Source organism: Phaseolus vulgaris, chromosome 1 (genome assembly GCF_051622355.1).
Source record: "Phaseolus vulgaris cultivar YP4 chromosome 1, ASM5162235v1, whole genome shotgun sequence".
Taxonomy (NCBI): Eukaryota; Viridiplantae; Streptophyta; class Magnoliopsida; order Fabales; family Fabaceae; genus Phaseolus; species Phaseolus vulgaris.
In genome coordinates, this window is record NC_143498.1 from 12,811,250 (window position 1) to 12,833,098 (window position 21,849).

Genomic DNA, 21,849 nt, shown 5'->3' on the forward strand with positions numbered 1-21,849 from the left:
TGCCAAAATTAATTCTAAGAAAATTACAAACAAAGTTCCTATGCTAATTTTGACAAGAAATTAAAGTCTACTCTACACTAGAGTTTATGGCATTTGAACATGTAAAAGAACGTCTTCTTGGATCCTCTTGGTCATAACTCTATGGTTGGCCCAAATCTACCCTTTGGTGGGCTTGCACGTGGGCTTGTGCTTGGGCCTCTTCCATCATCCCCTCCCTCTTGAAAAGGATTTGTCCTCAAATCCATTGCTTCTTCTTCTTCATGGCTAGGGGAATGGATGTGGCTGGATGGTGTCCATCATCTCCTTCTCCTTGAGAAGATCTATCCTCAGATCTAGAGATTTGATCTCGAATAGCAGCCTCTTGCTTCTTCAACTATGCTTGCCCTCCCGGATCAAACGTCCACCTAGGGGAATTATCAAATAAAGCAAATGAGTTAGTTGAAGCAGTTATATACAAATCAATTTTATGAAGTTGCCATTTTTGTTTTTCTTTTGTTTTTGGCAACTTTTTACAATATTTCTCTTTTGATGGTTGCATGTGTTCTCTAATCCTCTCATGCTTTGTAAAATTTTCAATAGTGGTTACTTGTTCCTTAGGCATAATTCCTTTAGGAAGTGGTAACAACGCAAAAAGAGAAAGAGGGTTATGTTCACATACAACTTCAAATGTAGAAATATTAGTAGTCTTGTGGACTACTCTATTGTATGCATGCTCAATAGAAAAAGGATACTCATCCCAAGAATTGTGGTTGTCTTTCATGATTTCTCTAGGCATAGTAACAAGAGCTATGTTTTCAATTTTATTTTGACCATTCTTTTGAGGATGATAAGAATTTGAAACGGACAACTTAGTTGCAAGTTTTTCCAAGAGAATCCTCAAATGATGGTTTTCAAATTTTGGAGCTCTATCCAACACTAAGTTTGAAGAGAAATCATGAAGACTTGTCACTTCTTTAAGGAAGAGTTTATCCATGTCCATGAAAATGGAATCAAAACCTTTTGTTGTCCTAGGAAGATCTAATATGAAATTTAGGCTTATGTCTTCCCAAGGATCATTTGCAAAAGGTGAAGGAGTATAGAGTTCATGAGACATCGCCTTAGATGTATTTTTAAAACACAGAATGTATCTAGGGTAATGTCTTTGAACATCTTTTCTCATGGGTGACAATAATTTTCCTTTTAAAAGCTCTAGAGTTTTATCAACTCTAATTTGACCCATGAGTTCTCCTTCATGAAGAATTTCTCTTTTATGTGTGAAGGTAGTCTCGTTGATACAACCTTTGTTCATGGAAATTTCAATTCGTTGCAAAGGTTGTCTCAATAAGACATGACAAGTTTCTTTAGGCACTACTTCACATAAAAAATTGTCTTTGTAGATGCCTATAGATGACTTGACCTTCACTTGGTGATATCTTGGCATGTATGTAAAATAATCTACTATATTTTTATCTATGCAAGCCTTTTTTAAGGATTCTTCTTTTTTTTCTAGGCTTGCAAGTGTTCCTTTACAAAAGATAAGGCTAGGTTGTTCAACAAGAGGTATATTTTCAACTGTATTTTCAACTTTTCCTTCTTGTTGAAGGACCTTGTGGGAAGGAACACTCTTCTCCCACGCCTTTTGTTTCCCAAGGGTTTTCTCTTGCTTTTCTATTTTTACATTTTCTTCACTCTCACTAGCTTCTTTTTCTTGGCTACTATTCTCATCTTTGTCCCTTAAGATCATAGATCTTTCATTGAAACATTGAGATGCTAATTGATCGTTGCCAAGGTATTCTAAACATGGAATTTCTCTAGCTTGAATGTGAGAGATATGCTTGGTTAGGTTTTCTTGTCTCTCTTTCCTAGCTCTCCTAGGGAATTGTTGATGATATTCATTTTTCCTAAGACTTTCTTCCCCAAGATAATCATGATGTTTAGAGCTAGATGCATGAGAATGTAATTTTTTTGAAAATTGAGACTTCTCATTCTTTGCTTTAGTCAAAACATTAAGTTTAGTCTCACTCTCCAATTGTCTATAAGCAATTGATTGCACAGTTTGTGAAACTTCTTTCAAAAGAGTTTTTAAATATTTTAATTCACTTCCAATAGACTTTGTAGAATGAGAAGAAGAAGACATGGCTAAAGCTTTGTGTATACAAGTATTTTACCTTGAGAAAACTTAGGAAAGTCAAAGAAGGTAGTTTTCCAGGTAAGGGAGGTGAGCCACAAAGGACTACTTAAATACCAAGCCTTTGCCTTAGCCAAAAACTATCCCTCAATGTCTTCACACAAAACTTTCTCTTAGTAAACCACTTAGAACACAATTAAGTTGAGAAATCAAATTTTCAATGAAAGAAAACAATGCAAGCTACTAATCAACAAAGCTAGTCGGTTTAACACAAACTTAACAAAATAACCATGCAAAGCGTCACTAACTAAGCAAAAGAAAAGGCAATTACAAACAATTAACAATTGCTAATTAAGAATTCTATACTAGTCAGCCCTAGGTGAGGCTTCTTGGACACTTTGAGCCCTTGAAGACACACTCACCGTCTAAATCGTAATTAAGAGGTAATTAACACAAATTAAGTTGCAAGGAAATTAAGAAAAACTCCCTTTGTTGATCCTCTTTTGCTAAATGCACTTCCTTGTTGTCTTTGCTTGTTGGCCCTCCAAGTGTTTGTAGTGTTTTTCAAGAAAGCTTGTTTCGGCCTTGGCTTTGTTTCCCCTTAGAATGAAGGTTTTAATTCTCCAATTCCAGCACCTATCAAAAGACTAGACCTTACTCAAGTCAAGTTTCCATTCAATTAAGCACCAAAGGAGAAATAAATTCCAGCACCAAATTAGAGGTCAAAGAACAAGAGCAAGAAACAATTTAATTGAATAAAACAGTACCACCAAAAGGAGTTAGATTATGACAACTAGAAAGAGGTCCAAGAAATATTAAGCAAGCAAATAAAAGGTACCAAAATAAAGGTAGGCACACAAAAGAATCCTAAGAATAGCACTAGAATTAGATGACCAAATAAAAAAAACAGCACCACTGAAAAATGTTGTGGGCCAGAAACGTGTTTTTCCCCAATTTATGCTGAGCTGTGTTTTTAAGATATGATTCTGAAATTTGATATGCAAGATATTCAAGATCTTAGCTAAAATCTGGCTTTGGAATCACTCAAAACGCATGCACCAATTTGTTTTAATAAATTTTGCAATTTTGGTGTTCAGTTACGCCAGCTGTAGCGCCTCAGATTTGCACACTGATTTTAAAATATTTATCATTTTTTTCTGTTTATTCTTTTGGACTAATTCTTTTTTTTCCTTTCTATAACACTTCAAACTTGCATATTCCAGAGAATCAAAATTTTCCTATGAGTGAAAATATTTTTCTGGATCAAAACAGCCAGCACAGAAAATTTGGAACAGGGGATTCTGGAAACTGGAAACAAAAACAGCAAGATACCAAAATTTAAACACAATGGAAATTTTTGAAATAGAATTGTGTAGAATCTAAACACAATATGAACTCAAACTAAAATTAAAAAGGCATCAAAAGATCAAAGAACAGCAGATTTTTCAAAGCAATTAAAGATACCCAAAATCAAGAAACAATCAAGCCAAATAAAGGACTACTAAGAATTGTTGACATTGTGGATGAACATGACTTGACAAAACATATAAGATTCAGAAATTAAAGACTCAAAAGCATAATATGAACCAAATAAGAAAGCAATAAAGACTCAAAAGCCTAAAAGAAAAATAGCAACTCAAAGGTGTATGGAATCCTATCACAATTTGCACAAGAACTTGTTCAAGATCAATTGAACAAAAGTGCTTCGGTTGGATCTTCCACAAAGCACACCAAAACAAATTAAAATGTAAAAAACAGCAAGACAATTATGGAAAATAAGATGAACAACATGAAAGTAAAGAAGAACTAAAAATGAAAGACCAAAAGCAACTCATCTTGAAGAACCATAGCTCTGGATACCAAATGATGGCATTTCATGAAGGTCTTCTTGAATCATGTAAGAAAAAGTGGTGCGGAAGCTATGAAGGTGTGTGAGCAAGATCCTCCTAAGAGTGGTGTTGATCTTGAAGGTGCATGTTGTGTATGAAGCTAGGGAGGTTCGGCCAACCCAAGGAGAGGTGAAGGAGATGAAGTTTAGAGCCTAGAATTCTAGGGAGAAGCAAAGCTTGGCACAAAATGGCAGCATAACTTTACTCACAATAAACTTGAAAATCCAAGGTGTAGGCTCCTCCTTTTATAGGCTAAGGAGGACCATAATGCAACCCTAATGCTAGCCAAATGAAATGTAAATGTGAAGCACATGGGTGCACATGGCACATGGGTGCACAAATGAGCACATGGGGAGGGGTGTGTCTAGTTTTTATGCTCACCCCCTCCATGGGCTTTCTAGACCGGCCTTGGTAAATTTAGAGGTTTTTTTAGAAACTCTAAGTTTACCTAGGTTGGTGTTTTAGGTGCCAAAATTAATTCTAAGAAAATTACAAACAAAGTTCCTATGCTAATTTTGACAAGAAATTAAAGTCTACTCTACACTAGAGTTTATGGCATTTGAACATGTAAAAGAACGTCTTCTTGGATCCTCTTGGTCATAACTCTATGGTTGGCCCAAATCTACCCTTTGGTGGGCTTGCATGTGGGCTTGTGCTTGGGCCTCTTCCATCACTTTCATTCTTAATACTAAATTTTTTATTTAAAGCATACATTTACTAGAGCACAAACAAGATTTCAAAAACCTTTTTAAAAAAAACATTTGAAAACCTTTCACTATAGTTTTAATTAAGACTCCAATAATTATTTATAAGCAGAAGAAACACAATGAACCCACTACCCTCGATTCATCCTAAGGATGAACTCCTCTGATTCCAAATGTAACATCCCTATTTATTCTCATATCTAATAACCATAATTTCTATGAAATATTAAAATAAATATATAAACATAATACAAATATATCTACAATTCTTTCATATAATGTTTCAAATTATCTCTCTCTTCATAAGACTTGAAACATTTACATAAAATTAAAAAGAAAATTTCAAAAGAAAATAAACATTTTCCATCATCCATCTTCTCACCAAGAAACTTTATCACATGTAACCTCATATGCTCCCGTATAAAATACACGATCATCACAAATCAAAGAAAAACAACCACAAAACAAAACAAGGGGTAAGTTAGGTATTTTTTAAAACTTATAACATAAATATAACTTTAAACATCCACATAAATTCATCATTTCTCATGCATTCCACACAACCATCAAGTGTCTATCAAAATTTCAATATTCATCTTTCTCATGTCAGACTTCTACTGACTCATAACACATAGACACTTGACACTACTTCTGGAAGACTCGTGCATTGACTTAAACTTAGAGATTTGCACCTGTCATACTACATCACTGTGAAATCCACACAGTTATGCGCATAAATAATCACAATGTCATCTCTCTCCTAGTATGACAGGGCTAACTCATATAACAGGTCAAGTTAGTTATCTTTCAAACAACTAACACATTCATATGAACCTCCTTCGACTCTCACCACCTGAATAACTTTATCTATATGATTCCATTATCTCAGTAGAGTCAGTATATCTCCTTTTAGACGAATCCCTAGTCAATGCACATCCTAAACAATCTTAACACGGTATTTTCTTTCCTGAAAATACTATGTCTTGATTAAAATTCATACTTTGAACCTCACAAAAATCCAACATCAAGAATCAAATCATACAAAATTTTAGAATTTCCAAAACATACTATAATTCATCTACTAATCATATAAATGTCTAATTAAAGAGATTTTCAAGTTAATATACATGAAATAAAAGTCTATATAATTTATAACTATACAGAAAGAAATAAACCAACCTTTTAAAAACAAATATATACAGGAAACAAATTTCATATTTATTTTGTTTATTTTTAAAGAGTCTAGCTTGAGCTAGAATTTGTTAGCTTGAGCTAAAATCAACCCAAGAGCACCCAGAATTTTAGCTTGAGCCAGAACTTTCTAGCTTGAGCTAAACTCAACCTGAGAGCACCCAGAATTTTAGCTTGAGCTAGAATTTGCTAGCTTGAGCTAAACTCAACCAGAGAGCACCCAGAATTTTAGCTTGAGCTAAAATTTGCTAGATTGAGCTAGAATTTGCTAGCTTGAGCTAAACTCAACCCGAGAGCATCCAGAGTTTTAGCTTGAGCTAGAATTTGCTAACTTTAGCTAAACTCCATGCGAGAGCATCCAGAATTTTAGCTTGAGCTAGAACTTGCTGGCTTGAGCAAAATATGCAGAAAAATTGTGCATAACTTAATATACCTATTAGATTATAAATCAACATCTCATTCAATTCATAAATTTATAAATTTACACATTACATTGACAGTTCCTGTTCAGCATGATACAATCACTCTCATTGAATCATTGAGCTATTATGTCCATCTATACATATATATATATATACATATATTTATATATTTCTAATTCCAAAACCATTTAAATCAACAACCAATTCTCAATCACAACACTTTCAATTTCAATCAAACTACAATCTACTCAAAACAAGAAATCTTGCAACAAAATTTGGAATTGGTGACCACGTCACACTCACATTCAAATCTTCTAACCTAGGGTTCTATTGAAAATTTTAAACTAGCTTCCTTTACCTGGACTTTAGCAGATGCTCACTAAGAGCTCCAAATCCACCAAAAGCTTGAGGATACCCTAACCTGCACCAGAGAGTCCTGATCACAAATCTAACTATATCATTAGGACCCTGAGCTAACAGAGACTAATTCTTAAGATAAAAACCTCACATGCAAACTTAAACTAAAAGGCAACCTAACCATATCAAAACTAACTCAAAGGAAAAGGAGTCAGGAATGAACTTACTCTATCTAAGATTTTGATCGGTCAATCTTGTAGAGTTCACTGTCAGGAGTCCAATGGCGGACTCCAATCGTTGATCTAATGAGCGAGGAGGTCAAAATTTTAGAGAGAAGGTATAGAAAAGGAAAAGGAGTTTTTAGAGAGATGATGGTTCTTTTAAAAAGAAACTTGAATAACTAATTTATTATTTATATAGTTTTTTCACTTTAATAATAAAATATTCAGGTGTCATTTTAATTGTACTATTTCTACTCTAAGACTATTTTTCTCAGTCCTTACAATATTAATCTTAATTCAAACAGTGGGTTTGTGCATGATTATAGTCAAAGACTTTATGATTAAAGTTATTAAGTGTGAATAAAATTATGTTCATCACCCCTTAATACACTTTCACGAATAGATGTGTGTACTATTAAAATGTTTTTAGTGAGATTACTCTAGAGGAATTTTCCCAAACACTTAAGCAAAGAAAGACACAAATAAAAAACTCAAAAAACACTATGACAATGTTACAATACAAATGTCGTGAGCTAACTACATCAAAAATTGTTATTCTTCTTTGTTTTTGCTTTTTGTTGCCTTTTCCTTTTCTTCTTTTTGTGCTAATTTAGTCCAGCCCCTCTTTTCCTCGCGTGTTTGCACTCCAATTTTCCTTTTCTTCCAAATTCTTAGACAAGAGAATGTTCTTCAACTAGTTCGTCACCAACACACCTAATATGCCACTTTAGGAAAAGGTGAGTTCAAGCCAAAACCTAAGGAAAAGCACAATGTTAAATCCAATTACTTCAAAAGGAGTGCAATGCAAATTAAAAACAATAAAGGCTTAATTTAGAAAGTTAAACATCAATTGATAGAATCAATGACAATACTCAGAGGAGATTGAAGAAAAAGACAAGTAATAATATGCATAATTTTACAAGTACGTAATCAAATTGAAACCTAATGAATGGTGCTATAGTAAGATTTCAAAAACAATAAAATTATAAGACTCAGATTGAACCAATTATTGCATATATGTCTCAGCACAAGTTTAAGAAATTCCAAAAAAAGATGCCAAAATTCACTATCTACTCAAATTAGCGTACAAAATTCACCAAAGCGTGTTTATAGATGAAGTTGCTCTCGTTTCTTGCCTTTTATATAGATGTAATTAGAATTTTTCCATTCACTTGTTCTTTTAAAAAAAAATATGTTTTCCAACTCTCAACTATTCAATCAAATAGTTTAGAACGTTTTACATTCAAAGAGCAACTCACCAAAAATTGCACAAATAAACTAACATGTGAATTATGATCATCCAAGATTTAATTCAAGTAAATTTTCAAAAGGAAAAGGCCTAGGAAGCTCTCATCCAATACTAAGAAATTTAGGAAATTGATTTTTGATTTTTTGCTAATGAACAGGAAAAAGTGATTCAATTCAAGAAAATACTAAACTAAACAATTTGGTAAACACATAATAGACATGACATGTTTGTGTAAAAAAAATAGAACTACTTATAATGAAGTTATGACATGGAAAATGGACTAAACAATACTTCTAAGCATACATGAACGGTTTAAAAATTTAAAGCTAAGTAATGAAATTATACAATGTAACAAAAAATTGACATGAAGATACATGCAATAGGAAGTCTGACACAACATTGATTCAAGACTAGAATTAGAAAGTTGTATCAACAAAAATACATGGCATATGGCACAAATTAAGCTATCCTAAGATGCAAGCAAAAACAAGACATAGAAAACATATAAGATGGAAAAATTAAAATGAAGGGGAGAAGCTTAGCTCCTGAAGCCTCCACTTGACCTAGCTCATGATTCCAAATGATGGAAGCATCCCTCTTAGCACTAGCGGAAGACTTAACAAAAACTATTCAACTTTATCTCAAGTTTCAAGAATGAAACTCAAAAAGATCTCTCCCAAGGAAGATCCTTTGGTATGAGAACCTATGAGAAGAATACTCTCATTTTTAAGACTTTCAAATTAACAAGACATGCTCTAGGCAAGTTCAATTCTCAATTAAAGCAAAAGTTGATTACAAAGGCGTGGAGATGGTGATGGCATTTCATGAAGCTCTTCTTGAATCATGTGAGAAAAAGTGGTGTGGAAGCTATGAAGGTGTGTGAGCAAGATCCTCCTAAGAGTGGTGTTGATCTTGAAGGTGCATGTTGTGTATGAAGCTAGGGAGGTTCGGCCAACCCAAGGAGAGGTGAAGGAGATGAAGTTTAGAGCCTAGAATTCTAGGGAGAAGCAAAGCTTGGCACAAAATGGCAGCATAACTTTACTCACAATAAACTTGAAAATACAAGGTCTAGGATCCTCCTTTTATAGGCTAAGGAGGACCATAATGCAACCCTAATGCTAGCCAAATGAAATGTAAATGTGAAGCACATGGGTGCACATGGCACATGGGTGCACAAATGAGCACATGGGGAGGGGTGTGTCTAGTTTTTATGCTCACCCCCTCCATGGGCTTTCTAGACCGGCCTTGGTAAATTTAGAGGTTTTTTTAGAAACTCTAAGTTTACCTAGGTTGGTGTTTTAGGTGCCAAAATTAATTCTAAGAAAATTACAAACAAAGTTCCTATGCTAATTTTGACAAGAAATTAAAGTCTACTCTACACTAGAGTTTATGGCATTTGAACATGTAAAAGAACGTCTTCTTGGATCCTCTTGGTCATAACTCTATGGTTGGCCCAAATCTACCCTTTGGTGGGCTTGCATGTGGGCTTGTGCTTGGACCTCTTCCATCAGATGGCCTCTTATTTATAGATGGAGACGGTCTACCCACTCAATACTCTAGGGGATGTTGGACAAAATATGGAATGGTGTAGCTGAACACATTTTTCCACGCCTAGCTTATGAAGAGTCACATTGCTTGGTTTCTTAATTTTTGAAGAGTTTATAAGCTTCTAAGCTCTTCAAATGTTTGCCATGATCATGTGGTTTGGTGTGAGTGTTAACTCCCTTTTGGCCTCTACAATTAGGGCATTGACTTCCCTAATGGAGAGTGTTGCACCTTGACTTCCAATTGGGCCTTTGACATTCCAAGTCAAGGCATATACAAGCCCAAAGTGAGACCTTCTATGTTCAATTTTTTTTACATAACAAAAATCTTAAATCCTATACATTTTTCTGCTATATTTTATGTACTTCTACACATATTTACAAGTCTAAGAAAATTGGACAAGGAAGTCAATACATTATTCTTAATAAAAGGATAGTCTTATGAAGGTGTTCTTCCTCCTCCAATATTCTAGTCATGGCATTAGTTAAAGATCCATCATCGCCTTTTGTATAACTTCTACTAAGTTTTCTATAAGAAACTTTTTAAGAATGCTTCAAGGTTCAATCAAAAATTTTAGTCCTTTTCAAAATTCTATACCTTCCAACCTTCAAAAACATCAACTAAGCAAGTCTAACCTTTAGGAGTTGTTCTTTTCTTCTAACGTTGCCTTTGAGTGTGAAGCTTTGAGTGGAAAAAATGGACCCTTTTAAACCTTCTCAAAAAAAGTTTGTATGAAGTGGTACAAAAGCTTAGAGTCACTTTAAGCTTTTTCTACCTCCAAAGTTCAAAGGTGCCAAAAAGAACCAATTTTTGCAAATTTGTCGCTAATCAGAATCTTACTCTAATTTCATCATTGTTCCATAATTTGGTTACTGTTTTTGGTTCTTTATTGGACATTATATTCATAGCTATTCGGTCTCTAATATCTTCTCTTAGTGGTTTTTGGGTTTTTTAACCTTGAATCAATTAAAGCGTTTCTCGAGTTAATTGTTGTCCTACCTTACATTCTGAATCCAATGTTTATTTGAAGTTTCTTTCTTTGGAGTCAAGTTACTTTAGCTAATTAATTATTCTTTTATTAGTATATGTACCAAATGTTGTTATGATTGATTTCTCAAGACTATGCTTACAAGTGTGATAATCTTGCAAGGACCTTGGAAAAATTGATATTCATGACAAAGAATTACAAAAGCAAAACCAATCTTTACATTAGGGACCCATAGACCAATGTCTACCCAACTTGTGAAGGAAACACAATTAAAAGACCTAGGACAAATTGAAATTAAGCCTTACCTTATTCAAGAAAAATCAAGCAAGAAAAGTTCAAAAAAATTGATTTATGATCTACACGAGACTATTATTCTTTTGGTTTAGTCATCTTGTTTTATCTTTTTAGCTTGTCATCTAAAATTATTGTCTAGCTTTTTTTTTTCTCCGCATTCTTAATCATAAATTAAAGAATTGTATTATCATCTTTAATATGACCAAATTAACTAAAAATAGAGTCTAATTAATACTTGAACAGAAATTGAAGAGTGTGACCAAAAGTAGAAAAATTCTTCATCTGGAACTTCGAAAAATATATGGACTTTTTATATTTTATAACTTCACAAAATTCATTTTGGAATAAAATTTTTCGAATATATTTTTACATTATGAAAATTTCGTTCCGAAAAGAATGAAAGATGACAGAAAGATTATGGCAACTTCTTCCAAAAATGCCCTTCACAATAGATCCAGAACTAAAAATAATACATTTCAAAAACTATATCCATAATTCAAAATTCAAAATCTCGTTCGGTATAAAAAAAATCCATAATGTATAACCCTATTTATTTAAGGGTATTTTTGTCTTTTGATTTAAAACTGGGTACAGTGATATGGTGCAAGAAGTAATTGCCAAAAGATTATTAGCATTCTTCAAAATTAGTTAATGGGCCTGGGCCTGACGTTACAGATAAGCTTAGTGGTAAAATATTCTGTGTTTTTTAAAGTATAAAATTAACATTATTTTGTTTTATGTTTGGTCTACTTTTATAAAAATATAACATTTGAAACCATGTTTTAAAACTGTTACTGGGAAAATTATTTTCAAGAATATAGTAGAAAACTATTTTTTTCTTTATTAAAAAAACCATTTTACCATTATATACTTCACCATTTTTGTACAAGAAAACTCGCGTTTTCCTAATTAGAGAACATTTTCAGTTTGTTTGTTGATTGAATCTCTTCTATTTCTTAAACAGAAAAATATTTCTCATAATACTCAAATTTACTTCTATTTCTTATAATCCCAATAAGAATATATTTTTTAAACAAAAATTATGTTAAAACCATATAATAAATATTTTGATACATATCGTACAAGCTATTTAATATAAGACCGACAAGCTATTTAATATGAGAATGCGAGCTTCGTATGTTACAACAATGGAAATCAAATATTAAAGAATAAAAACCTAAATCCTCACCCATTCAAAAAAAATATGAACTTCATTAAATCAAAAGAAAACAAAAATAAGGTGAAGAATCCTTTAATGATAATGATAAAGAATGTACTTGAGCTTACTAGACCAGCTTCAAATTAATTTCTGCAAGTCTGAAGAGCAAAAGAATTTTATGTACGAGCAGTTTAACACCTTTCATGCCATTAAGAAATCGTGGCAAGAAGGCTGCCTGAATAACTACTCGATAGCCACATTTTCGGATCTAAACCTTCACATATTCCTTAATAATAACAAAAAACGGCAAGAATTTTGAATAAAAATGATCACAAAAAAATGTATCAACCTCAGTGAAAAGATTCGCATACTGATTAAACAAACGTGGTAGCGAAATTAGTGAAAAGGTTGAAAGACTCAGTATTGGGTGCTGCATTCATCTCTAAGGCACGGGTTAAAAGCCAAAGAGCCAAACTCCAGACCCTCGAGTGACAAAAAACATAAACCTAAGATAGAAGAAAATCATCAACAGATGGAAAAACCTTAAAACAGAATTGAGAACAGACACAGAGGTAGCAGTTCTATCCTCTCGCAACTGTTGAAGTACAGTGAGCCGCTCGTAAACCCTAGGTACGAGTTTGAGAGAGGGATTGGTGAGAGTATATATAGGCATCAAGGGATTGAGAATGCAGTGTAACTGTTACGGATTTTGGGCCACATTGTATTGGACTCTTTCAAATGTAGCCCAGTTGCCAAAATATTATCATTAAAAACGTAAATATTATTGAAATCATAAATATCATTGAACCTAAACCCTAAATATTATTCATTGAAATCATAAAAAAAACTCATAAATTCAAATTAAGAAAAATTAAATATATATATATATATATATATAAAGTGCACACATAAATTCATGAATTATTAATGATAAAAATATGTATTAATTATTAATTAATTTATTTTAATAGTTTACATAAAACTTATACACTAAATAATTTTAAAAACACTAAACTTTCCACAATTTCAGTTTTTTTTTTAAGAATGAACATCTATAGGTAATTGAATTCTAACATATATTTTAACTCAAGACGTTTCTTTTGAATCAAAACAAGAAATGAATTTTGAGATAAAGAATTAGAGAATTAAATCTACAAAGAAAGAATTGAAAGCAAATTTTTTGCAGGATATTCTCTCAAATCTTGAAATTAAAACTCCTATGCTAAACCCTTCAAAAATAGAGAAAATATACTTAAATATATTATTCAAGAAAATCTCATAGTAGGGCTGAAATCAATTACAACCAATGCGGAAATTTGAAACAAGATTGGAAACAATATATTTGGAAGAGAATCAAGAATAAAATCTGAGACTTGTTTAGGAATGAAAATATTTGTTTAATAGTTTGAATCAAGAAAGAAAACATATGATAATTGTAAAAAAAATATCATAAGACATATTTTTAATTCGATTTTTTGCAAGGAAACGAAGATTATAACACAGACTTCAGAGAGAGAGAGAAAGAAGAGCTTTCGGATCGCGTTTCATATCTACTAACACATTCTAGACCTAGTTTTATTTTTTTCTTGTTTTGTCTCCGCATGGAAGGCTAAGACCTTTTTTGGTTGATTCAATTGTAATTTCCCATTGGGTTTTGAGGTTCTGAGCAATAAAAGTTTTATTTTTCCATTCTATGTAACAATTGTTTTAATCTTCTTATCTCCTAGGTAATTGGTTGTTGTGAAATGTTGTACTTGAATGCGTGATTGATAGTTTTGCTTGTCTTAAACTTTGTGAGGAATTCATTGGTGGAGAAACTTAGGAGTCAACCTACATTCTTTATTGTTTTTAATCTCTACTTTATTTTTTTGCACAACTACATCAACCCCCTTTTATCTTTATTATTATTGTTAACTTTTCTTGTTTACATATCAATTTTGAACACTTATTTTACTATTTGATTCGTTGGGAGATGACTTGGGATTATCTGACCACCATTATACTATCATCCTTCTAGCATTATAAGGTCTACGCTGGAATGATTTTAATTTGGCTGCTAAATGACAATTATCACCAACTTCCATATGTCATTTTCAAGTGTATGTGAAGGTTGTAACTACTTCACATGTTTCTTCCCTTCTTTTTGAAGGGCATCCATATGACTCATGTAACTACCTCCATGTGTTTCTCCTCAAAACAAGGAACTAGCCATGTGTCTTTCCTAAAATCAAGGAACCATCTCATATTCTAATGTAGATTAGAAGTTAACTAAGTATTAAACATATGATTAGTGAAGTGTAATCATTTACCTAACTAGTCTTGTTTTTGTTGAAGATGGTTGTTGCCCCTTCAAGACATATGTTTGATGAAGCCTTTTGTGTAAATTTCATTTGTATTTACATTTGCTTTAAGAATGTCTTAGGTATAGTTTAGAGGTTGTTTAGAGTAAGCTTTTTGCTAGGTAACTCACCTCTTAATCCCTGATCATGTGATAAGAGCAAGCACAAATTTTTCTGAAACTGTTTTTCACATGTTTTGCAAAAACACCCTTACTGCATAAAAATAATTTTGTTCTTTTCTAAATGAATGGATTCTTTTTTAAATTGATATTGACTAAGTCTTTCGAAAATCAGGTTTTGTGCATAAAGTATTTTGACTAAGTCTTCACTCTTTCAAAACGAGTGTGTTTCAATAGTTAAGTCTTTTCTGTTATCGTTTTGAAAAATAAATCTGTTCATTTGCAAATGAATAGATTCTTTTTTAGTCTGGTGTCATGTTTATCTTAAAAGGTTTTTTCGTTTTGTCCTTGCACCAGAGTGGTTGACTGAGTCTCCTTCACATAACAGATTCTCTAACTGCTTTTGAAAATAAATCTGTTCATTTTATTTTCAATATGTTCTTTTTATAACAACTTTAACTGATTTTTTTAAAATCTGTTATAAGTTGTTTTTCTATAAAAAGAAAACTTGTTCCTGCGTTTAAAAGTGAATCATACAATTGAGAAAACAAGTTTTACAACAAGGAATTAAGGATTTACAGAGAATTAGCATGTGTTCTTGAAAGATTTTACAAATCAAAAGTGTGTTTGTTTTGGTTGGCTCTAAGGCTTGGTTAGAGGTGGTGCTACTATGTGAGCAATCTGTTCTACTGGTCTAAGGCAGATTTCTGCATCCTCTATCAGTTGTATTCGTTTCATATTTCAAATTCTTGTAAAAGTGTTTTTCAGCCGTTTCGTGTAGGGTTCAAGAACAGTGGTTGTGTAAGTGTCTTTGGTACGTTTTGTTTAGTGGATTTCACCTTGGATTAGGTGAGACTGGATGTAGCTCAATTGAGTGAACCAATATAACTAATATAACTGTTGTGTGTTCATTTCTCCTTATCCCTGCACTCGGTTTCTTGGCTGATATAAACGCTTTTAAAACATAAATCGTGTAAAAATAAATCTGTTTATTGCCAAATAAATCGATTTATTTTCTGTGTAGTGTGATAAAATCTAATTCTGCGCGAAACTTTTAAAATGTCAATTCACCCCCTCTTGAACTTTGACACTATTGAACCCAAAAGTTTTCACAATTAGGATTTCTTTCTTCTAAACACAGTATCTCAATGCTCCTCCTTTGTTGTTATACTAGTACTTTACCATGCAATGCACTCAATTTATTTAAAAAAAAATTGAATTACAATTATAAGAAATAAAATAAAATAAAAAAATAATTATAATTGTTTTTGTTTTAAATCATAATTGTCCTTGTAAAGTACAATATCAGTCCTATGGTTAACAACAAGAAAGGAAAATAGTTAGAGGAAGTAAAAATTAGATGTAAGAATGATAATTGGAAATGATACAACTAGAATTCAAATATGTAAAAGATCACGGATAGATAAGGATGGCAAAACAGGTCGAGCTTGGAAGGGTGGGTTAACCTTTTGAACCCGCCACCCCATATTGGCTTTACTCGCTTAACCTACCAACTCGGTGGGGCACTGGCGAGGCAAGGCGGGTTGGCCTGCCAACATGCATTTTTTTTAACACTTTTAAAGAAGAATTTCATGCTTTTAGAATAAAAATTGGTGGTGGTCAATATTTTATATAGAACTTTATTTACATGAATTTCTTTATACATCATTTGATTCATTGAAGTATTGTTGGTATTTACTTTATTTTGTTAAGTATTAAACATTCTTTCAATAAAATATTAAAATTTGATTTAATTCTATTATTTTTTATTGTCCAAAATGTGATAACAATGATTAAAACCAAGTAAATAGATTTAAAACAAACAAAAAAGAAAAAAAGTTAAAAGATTGAAAAGTGGCAGGTCAGCTAGTCTACCAACTCGCCCTATGACTGGACGAGTTACTATTTCCAACCTGTCTGCCCCGCTTTTGACGGGCTAATGGCGAGTTGGGTCCAAACGGGCGGAGCTAGCCCGTTTTGCCACCCCTACAAAATAGATCACGACAAACGTATAAACCATGTTGCAACGCACAAGATTTAATTTAAAAATATAATGTATTTGTAATATAATTTTAATTTCAAAAAATAAAAGGATTTAAAACGATAACAAATAATATTTAAAATATATATATTTAAAACGATAACAATATATTATAATATATAATATAATATATATATATAACATAATATATATATATATATATGAAAATTTACTATTACATAATTTTGGAATAATAATTACAAGAACAAAATTTCAAACAAAGTAACATATATCATAATGATTTTGTTGTCTGAAAAAATGCTTGTTTATTAATCAATATATTTGTTCCTGATGTCATATTCTTCAATCTGATTTATTTTTATGACTCATATAATTATAAATAGAGTAATATGACCTTACAACTTCATAACCTTAATATGAAGATGCTTGTGTTTGAAGGGAGTTACTATTTTTTAAAATTCAAATAATGTAACATACCTCAATAATTATAATTGGAAGGAAGTAAATAGATATGATATTTTGGTAACTCAACAAATTATTGTTATTTAATACTATAAAAAAAACTTTTCAATTTCTAACAAAACCAAACATTCAATTCGTAAATAAATAATGATAATAATAATTAAAAAATATGATACAATAAAATAACTAAATAATGTAAATGTGTAATTGATATAAAATATTTTAATTTCTTTTTAAATTAAAAGATTGAAACAAATATCGATAATGGAAATAAAGAGAATAGATTTAACCTTTTCGAAACTCAATAAATTATTATTTAACACAGGAAAATTTACAATTTCTAACCAAAGTAAACATTTCATAAATGAGTAATAAAAATACTAATAATAATAATAGTTAAGAAACATGATACAATAAAACAATTAATTATTATAAAATGATAAATGATTCAAAATATTTAAAAACAATTTTTAAAATTTAAATATTGGAACACAAATTATCATTTAAGTGGACAAAATTCACCTTATCCGTAACTTAGTAAATTATCATTTAATATTGCAAGAAAGTTTTTCGTTTCTCATATACCGAGCACATAATTCGTAAATGAGTAATAATAATAACATAAATTAAAAACATATGATACAATAAAATAACTAAATATTTTAAATGAATAATTGATGCAAAAATATTAAAAAATAAATCAAATATTTTAAAATCAAATATTGAAACATACCTCAATAATGGAAAGAGAATGAATAAATATGACATTTTGATAACTCAACAAATTATCATTTAATATTATATCAAAATTTTCAATTTCTAATAAATCAAACACACAATTATAATTAAAAAATATTATACAATAAAATAATTAAATACTGAGTAATTGATGCAAAAAATTTAAAAAAGAATTTATTGTTTTCAAATTCAAATATTGAAATAGACAAATAATTGAAAAAGAGTGAACAAATTTAACATTTTTGGTAACTTAATAAATTCTCATTTAACGAAATTTGTCAGATTTTAATAAAACCAAATACACAGTTTATAAATAACAATAATTTAAAACATGATAAAAAAGGTAAATATTGTAAAAACAGTTTATAAATAACAATAATTTAAAAGATGATACTAAAAAAGTAAATATTATAAAAGAGTAATTGATGCAAAATATTTAAAAACAAATTTATTGTTGTATAAATTTAAATATTGGAACATATCTCATTGATTTCTCATTGATTGAAAAAGGATGAACAAATTTTAACTTAATCAATTATCATTTAATACTACATGAAACTTTTTAGTCCAATAAAACCAATGATTCGTTAAAGACTAAAAATAATAATAACAATAATAATATTTAAAAAATACAATACAATCAAAATATTAATTAATGTAAAAGGATAATTGATTCAAAAAATTTCAAAATGAATTTATTATTTTTAAAATTAAAATATTGAAACATAACTAAATAATTGGAAGGGAGTGAATAAATATGACATTTTGGTAACTTACCAACTTATCATTTAATACTCTAAGAAATATTTCATTTTCTAACAAAATCAAGGATCCAATTCATAAATCACAACTGACAATAATAATTAAAAAAAATTATAAAAATTAATTAAATACTGTAAATGAGTAGTCGAGGCAAAATATTTTTTAAAAAAATTATTTTTTAATTCAAATATTGAAAGAGACATTGATAATTGAAAGAGGGTAAGTGTTAGCAGGTATTGCAATACTAGAAAATACTAGAAAATGCCTTGCCCCTACTGCATGGCATAATCCTCGAGGGTTTTAGTGTTTGCTCTTCTTTCATGTTGCTTTCCTCTAGAAAAATATTAATAGGAATGGAAGAAATGATTGAGGATTCTTCTCTAGTGTCTCCTTGTCTCTCTTTTATCTTTGTCTTCCTGTTTTTTTTAACTACCCTTCCATCTCTGATTCAAATAATAATTGATCTTTGAGAATTTGACCTCTTAATATCATATAAGACAACTAAATAAAGGGTTAGCACAAGGATTTACTAGTAATAAGAAAAAACTTTTAAAATTTAAAATTGACAACAAATAAAAAGTTTGTTATAATGATGGCAAGAATTGTAAAGAAAACAAGCTAAAGAGTTTGTTGGTTCAATTGGAAAAAATACCATTCGGATTGAGCCTTCTTACTCTTTTGTATTTTGAATAACATGGTAATATTAAGAAATTCTCCTAAACATTGATTCCTCACATATTTATAAAAATACACACACATTTGTTTTGTAAAATATTTTATGATTATTTTTATAACATTTAAAAAAATAAAATATTTTTTAATCACTTAACGTATTATCTAACTTAATTAAATTAAAGTAGATTGTATTGGATTTAATCTCTAAAAAAAAGGTAAATTCAATTGACCATTTACTTTAGCAGTAAATTACTAAACTTAACTACATCAAGGCCTATGTATTAATTCTTATGTATTATTTTTCTAGTTTTTATAAAATGCCTATTTTTTAAATAAACCAAAAAAATAAAATAAAATGAAAGAGATTACTTTTAAATTGGAAGGAATTATTTTTCTTCATATTTCCTTTATTTAAAAAAAAATAAAAATAAAGAACTAATATTTCTGACTTTATTCAGAAGCAGTTACTTAGCTTTGTAGTGACAGAAAATAGTTCTAGATTTCCCTTCGTTCCATCACGCCAAATCCAGATATCAGTACGCAGCCTTCACGTACACTACAAGATGTCCTTACATTGCCTTATTTTCACAAGTCTTTCTTACAAGCAAGACCATAAAAATGGCTGTTTTTTGCATCATTAAAAGAAAGCAAAATTTCATCTCTCAGAAAGAACAGTACCACCTTATAACAATCATTCACAACAAGAATCTAGTGCCAAAGCCTCATTCATTTAGGTTCTCAGAAAGGTTAACATCCAATTTAATTTCCATAGAAAGATTTCATGTATTACACCTAATTTCCTCTTTTTCTGATCCTTCTGACAATTACTGTAGTTCATTGCATGCCATCTGATTTTTTCTCTCTGATTTGCAGCGTCTATCACGTTCAGGAATGAAGAACAAATTGGTTCGCCGGATCAAAGAGTTGCTATCCTATTCAGGTAATCACGTGTTCTTCTTTTCCCTCTCTTTGTGTATTCAGGTAATCATTGCATGCATTTAGTGATCCTGATGCATTGAAGAGAATGGCATGCAGCAGAATGTAGCACTTCTCCTAATCACAAAACCAGTTGGGACGTGCACGAGGAATATGCCAACGCATTTCGTACGGAATCATACACTGAGTTTTGGACACGTGTTCTTGCCTATTCCAACAATGAATCATCTTCTTCTTTGTCAAGAGGCTCCACCACCTCGTCGCGTCTCCCCTCTTACCGTTTGTTCGCGGAGCATCTCTTGGACCCCGATCAGCCCACCGTCACCCGGGCCCTATCCCTGGCCCAATGCAGGCCCAAGGTCCACTCTCTACTCTCAGACTATTTTGCACACACTGCCGGCGCTTCTCTTCTCTGTAGCCACCTATTAAGAGACATTGATCGCCTGCGTGTCAAGTACACATCACTCAAAACCATTCTTCACTCTCTTCCATCTAACCAAATCCCTTCACCAATGCTAATAACCCATCTAACTGAATTTTCAAACTTTTCCAACCCGTTTGCCGCGTCGGGTCTGCTTCGGCCCACCCACGCTCAATGCTCCGACTTGCAAAACCGCCTTGAGTCCAGCCGCGACAGGGCGCGAGCAAAGCTCCGGTTAGCCGCTAAAATAAAATGCGGTTCGGCTTGTCTGCTTGTGGCTGTAACGGCTTCGCTTGTTGTTCTTGTTATGTCTCATGGGTTTGCATTGATTGTGGCTATGCCCGGAATGGCTGCAGTGAATTTGGGTTCGGAAAGGAAGCTGGTTGCGGTGACGGCTCAGCTGAACGCCGCTGCGAAAGGAAGTTATATAGTGAATAAGGACTTGGAGACGACGGTTCGGCTTGTGGCTCGGCTGAATGATGAGCTGGAGTACATGAGAACAACGGTGAGGTTTTGGCTTGAGAGGAAGGAGGATAAAGTTGAAGCCGATGGTGGAGTTGTGCGGTTGTTGAAGAAGAACCATTGTAGCTTTAGTGAGCAATTGGATGAGTTGGAAGAACATTTGTATTTGTGTTTCATGACTATTAATAGGGCTAGAGACCTTGTGCTATGTCAAATTACTAATCCTTCAAAGTCTCATATAATGATTAAGTGATAAATTATTTATATTTAGTTTTAACATATTGATGGTGTAAAAAAGTAGTGATTTGTGTTAATTAATTGTTTTAAAATTGGATAATGTATTTTTAGAATATAACTTGCTACGGAGTAATGTTGGTATGAGCATTTTTTAAGTGTGGGATCTTAAGTGAATGATAAGAAGTCAAAATTATTATGCACAATTTGTCATACAAATTCTAATGATTAAAAGATAATTTATCTTGACTTAGTTTTGTTATGTGATTGAAATGCTTTGTTATTGTGGTATAAATATAAATAGATAATATGATATATAAAATTTCCAACTACAAATTAAATGAAATTCTTAAGAATATATAAGTGTGATTAGAAGATAAAAGGCAGAATATAAATGTTTTAAAAATATAGTAAAATTCTTTCATACAATAAATATTATGTAAAAACTCTTTCATATAATGAATAATATTGTTATGGTTCAAAAGGTTGTTTTTGGGTTTCAGGGGTTGAACTTTTTTCCTTGAATAAACACCAAATTAATTTCTGAATCCCTTCTTCTCTTCAATTTTTTTT

The 21,849-nt window shown here is 31.4% G+C and overlaps 1 protein-coding gene and 1 non-coding gene across 3 annotated transcripts; one reads left to right on the top strand and one right to left on the bottom strand.

Moving 5' to 3' along the window:
- Nucleotides 1-12,237: 12,237 nt before the first annotated feature.
- On the bottom strand, nt 12,238-12,363 carry LOC137816759 (small nucleolar RNA snoR77). Its single transcript, XR_011081873.1, has one exon. It is a non-coding gene; the product is annotated as a small nucleolar RNA snoR77 (small nucleolar RNA).
- A 7,485-nt stretch (nt 12,364-19,848) lies between these two features.
- On the top strand, nt 19,849-21,307 carry LOC137815448 (transmembrane protein, putative (DUF677)). Of its 2 annotated transcripts, none has more exons than XM_068618576.2 (3): nt 19,849-19,969; nt 20,097-20,163; nt 20,259-21,307. In XM_068618576.2, the coding sequence occupies exons 2-3, from the start codon at nt 20,115-20,117 to the stop codon at nt 21,293-21,295; spliced, it is 1,086 nt and encodes a 361-aa protein (XP_068474677.1). In that variant the 5' UTR covers nt 19,849-19,969; nt 20,097-20,114; the 3' UTR covers nt 21,296-21,307. The 2 variants fall into 2 exon arrangements, with proteins under 2 accessions (XP_068474677.1, XP_068474678.1); XM_068618577.2 differs by having other exon boundaries at nt 19,860-19,969; nt 20,262-21,307.
- Nucleotides 21,308-21,849: the final 542 nt, after the last annotated feature.

Coding starts and splice junctions, on each gene's coding strand:
- LOC137815448 (XM_068618576.2), top strand. CDS start 20,115: ATGAAGAACAAATTGGTTCGCCGGATCAAAGAGTTGCTATCCTATTCA. Junction 20,164..20,258: donor AGAGTTGCTATCCTATTCAG/GTAATCACGTGT, acceptor AATGGCATGCAG/CAGAATGTAGCACTTCTCCT.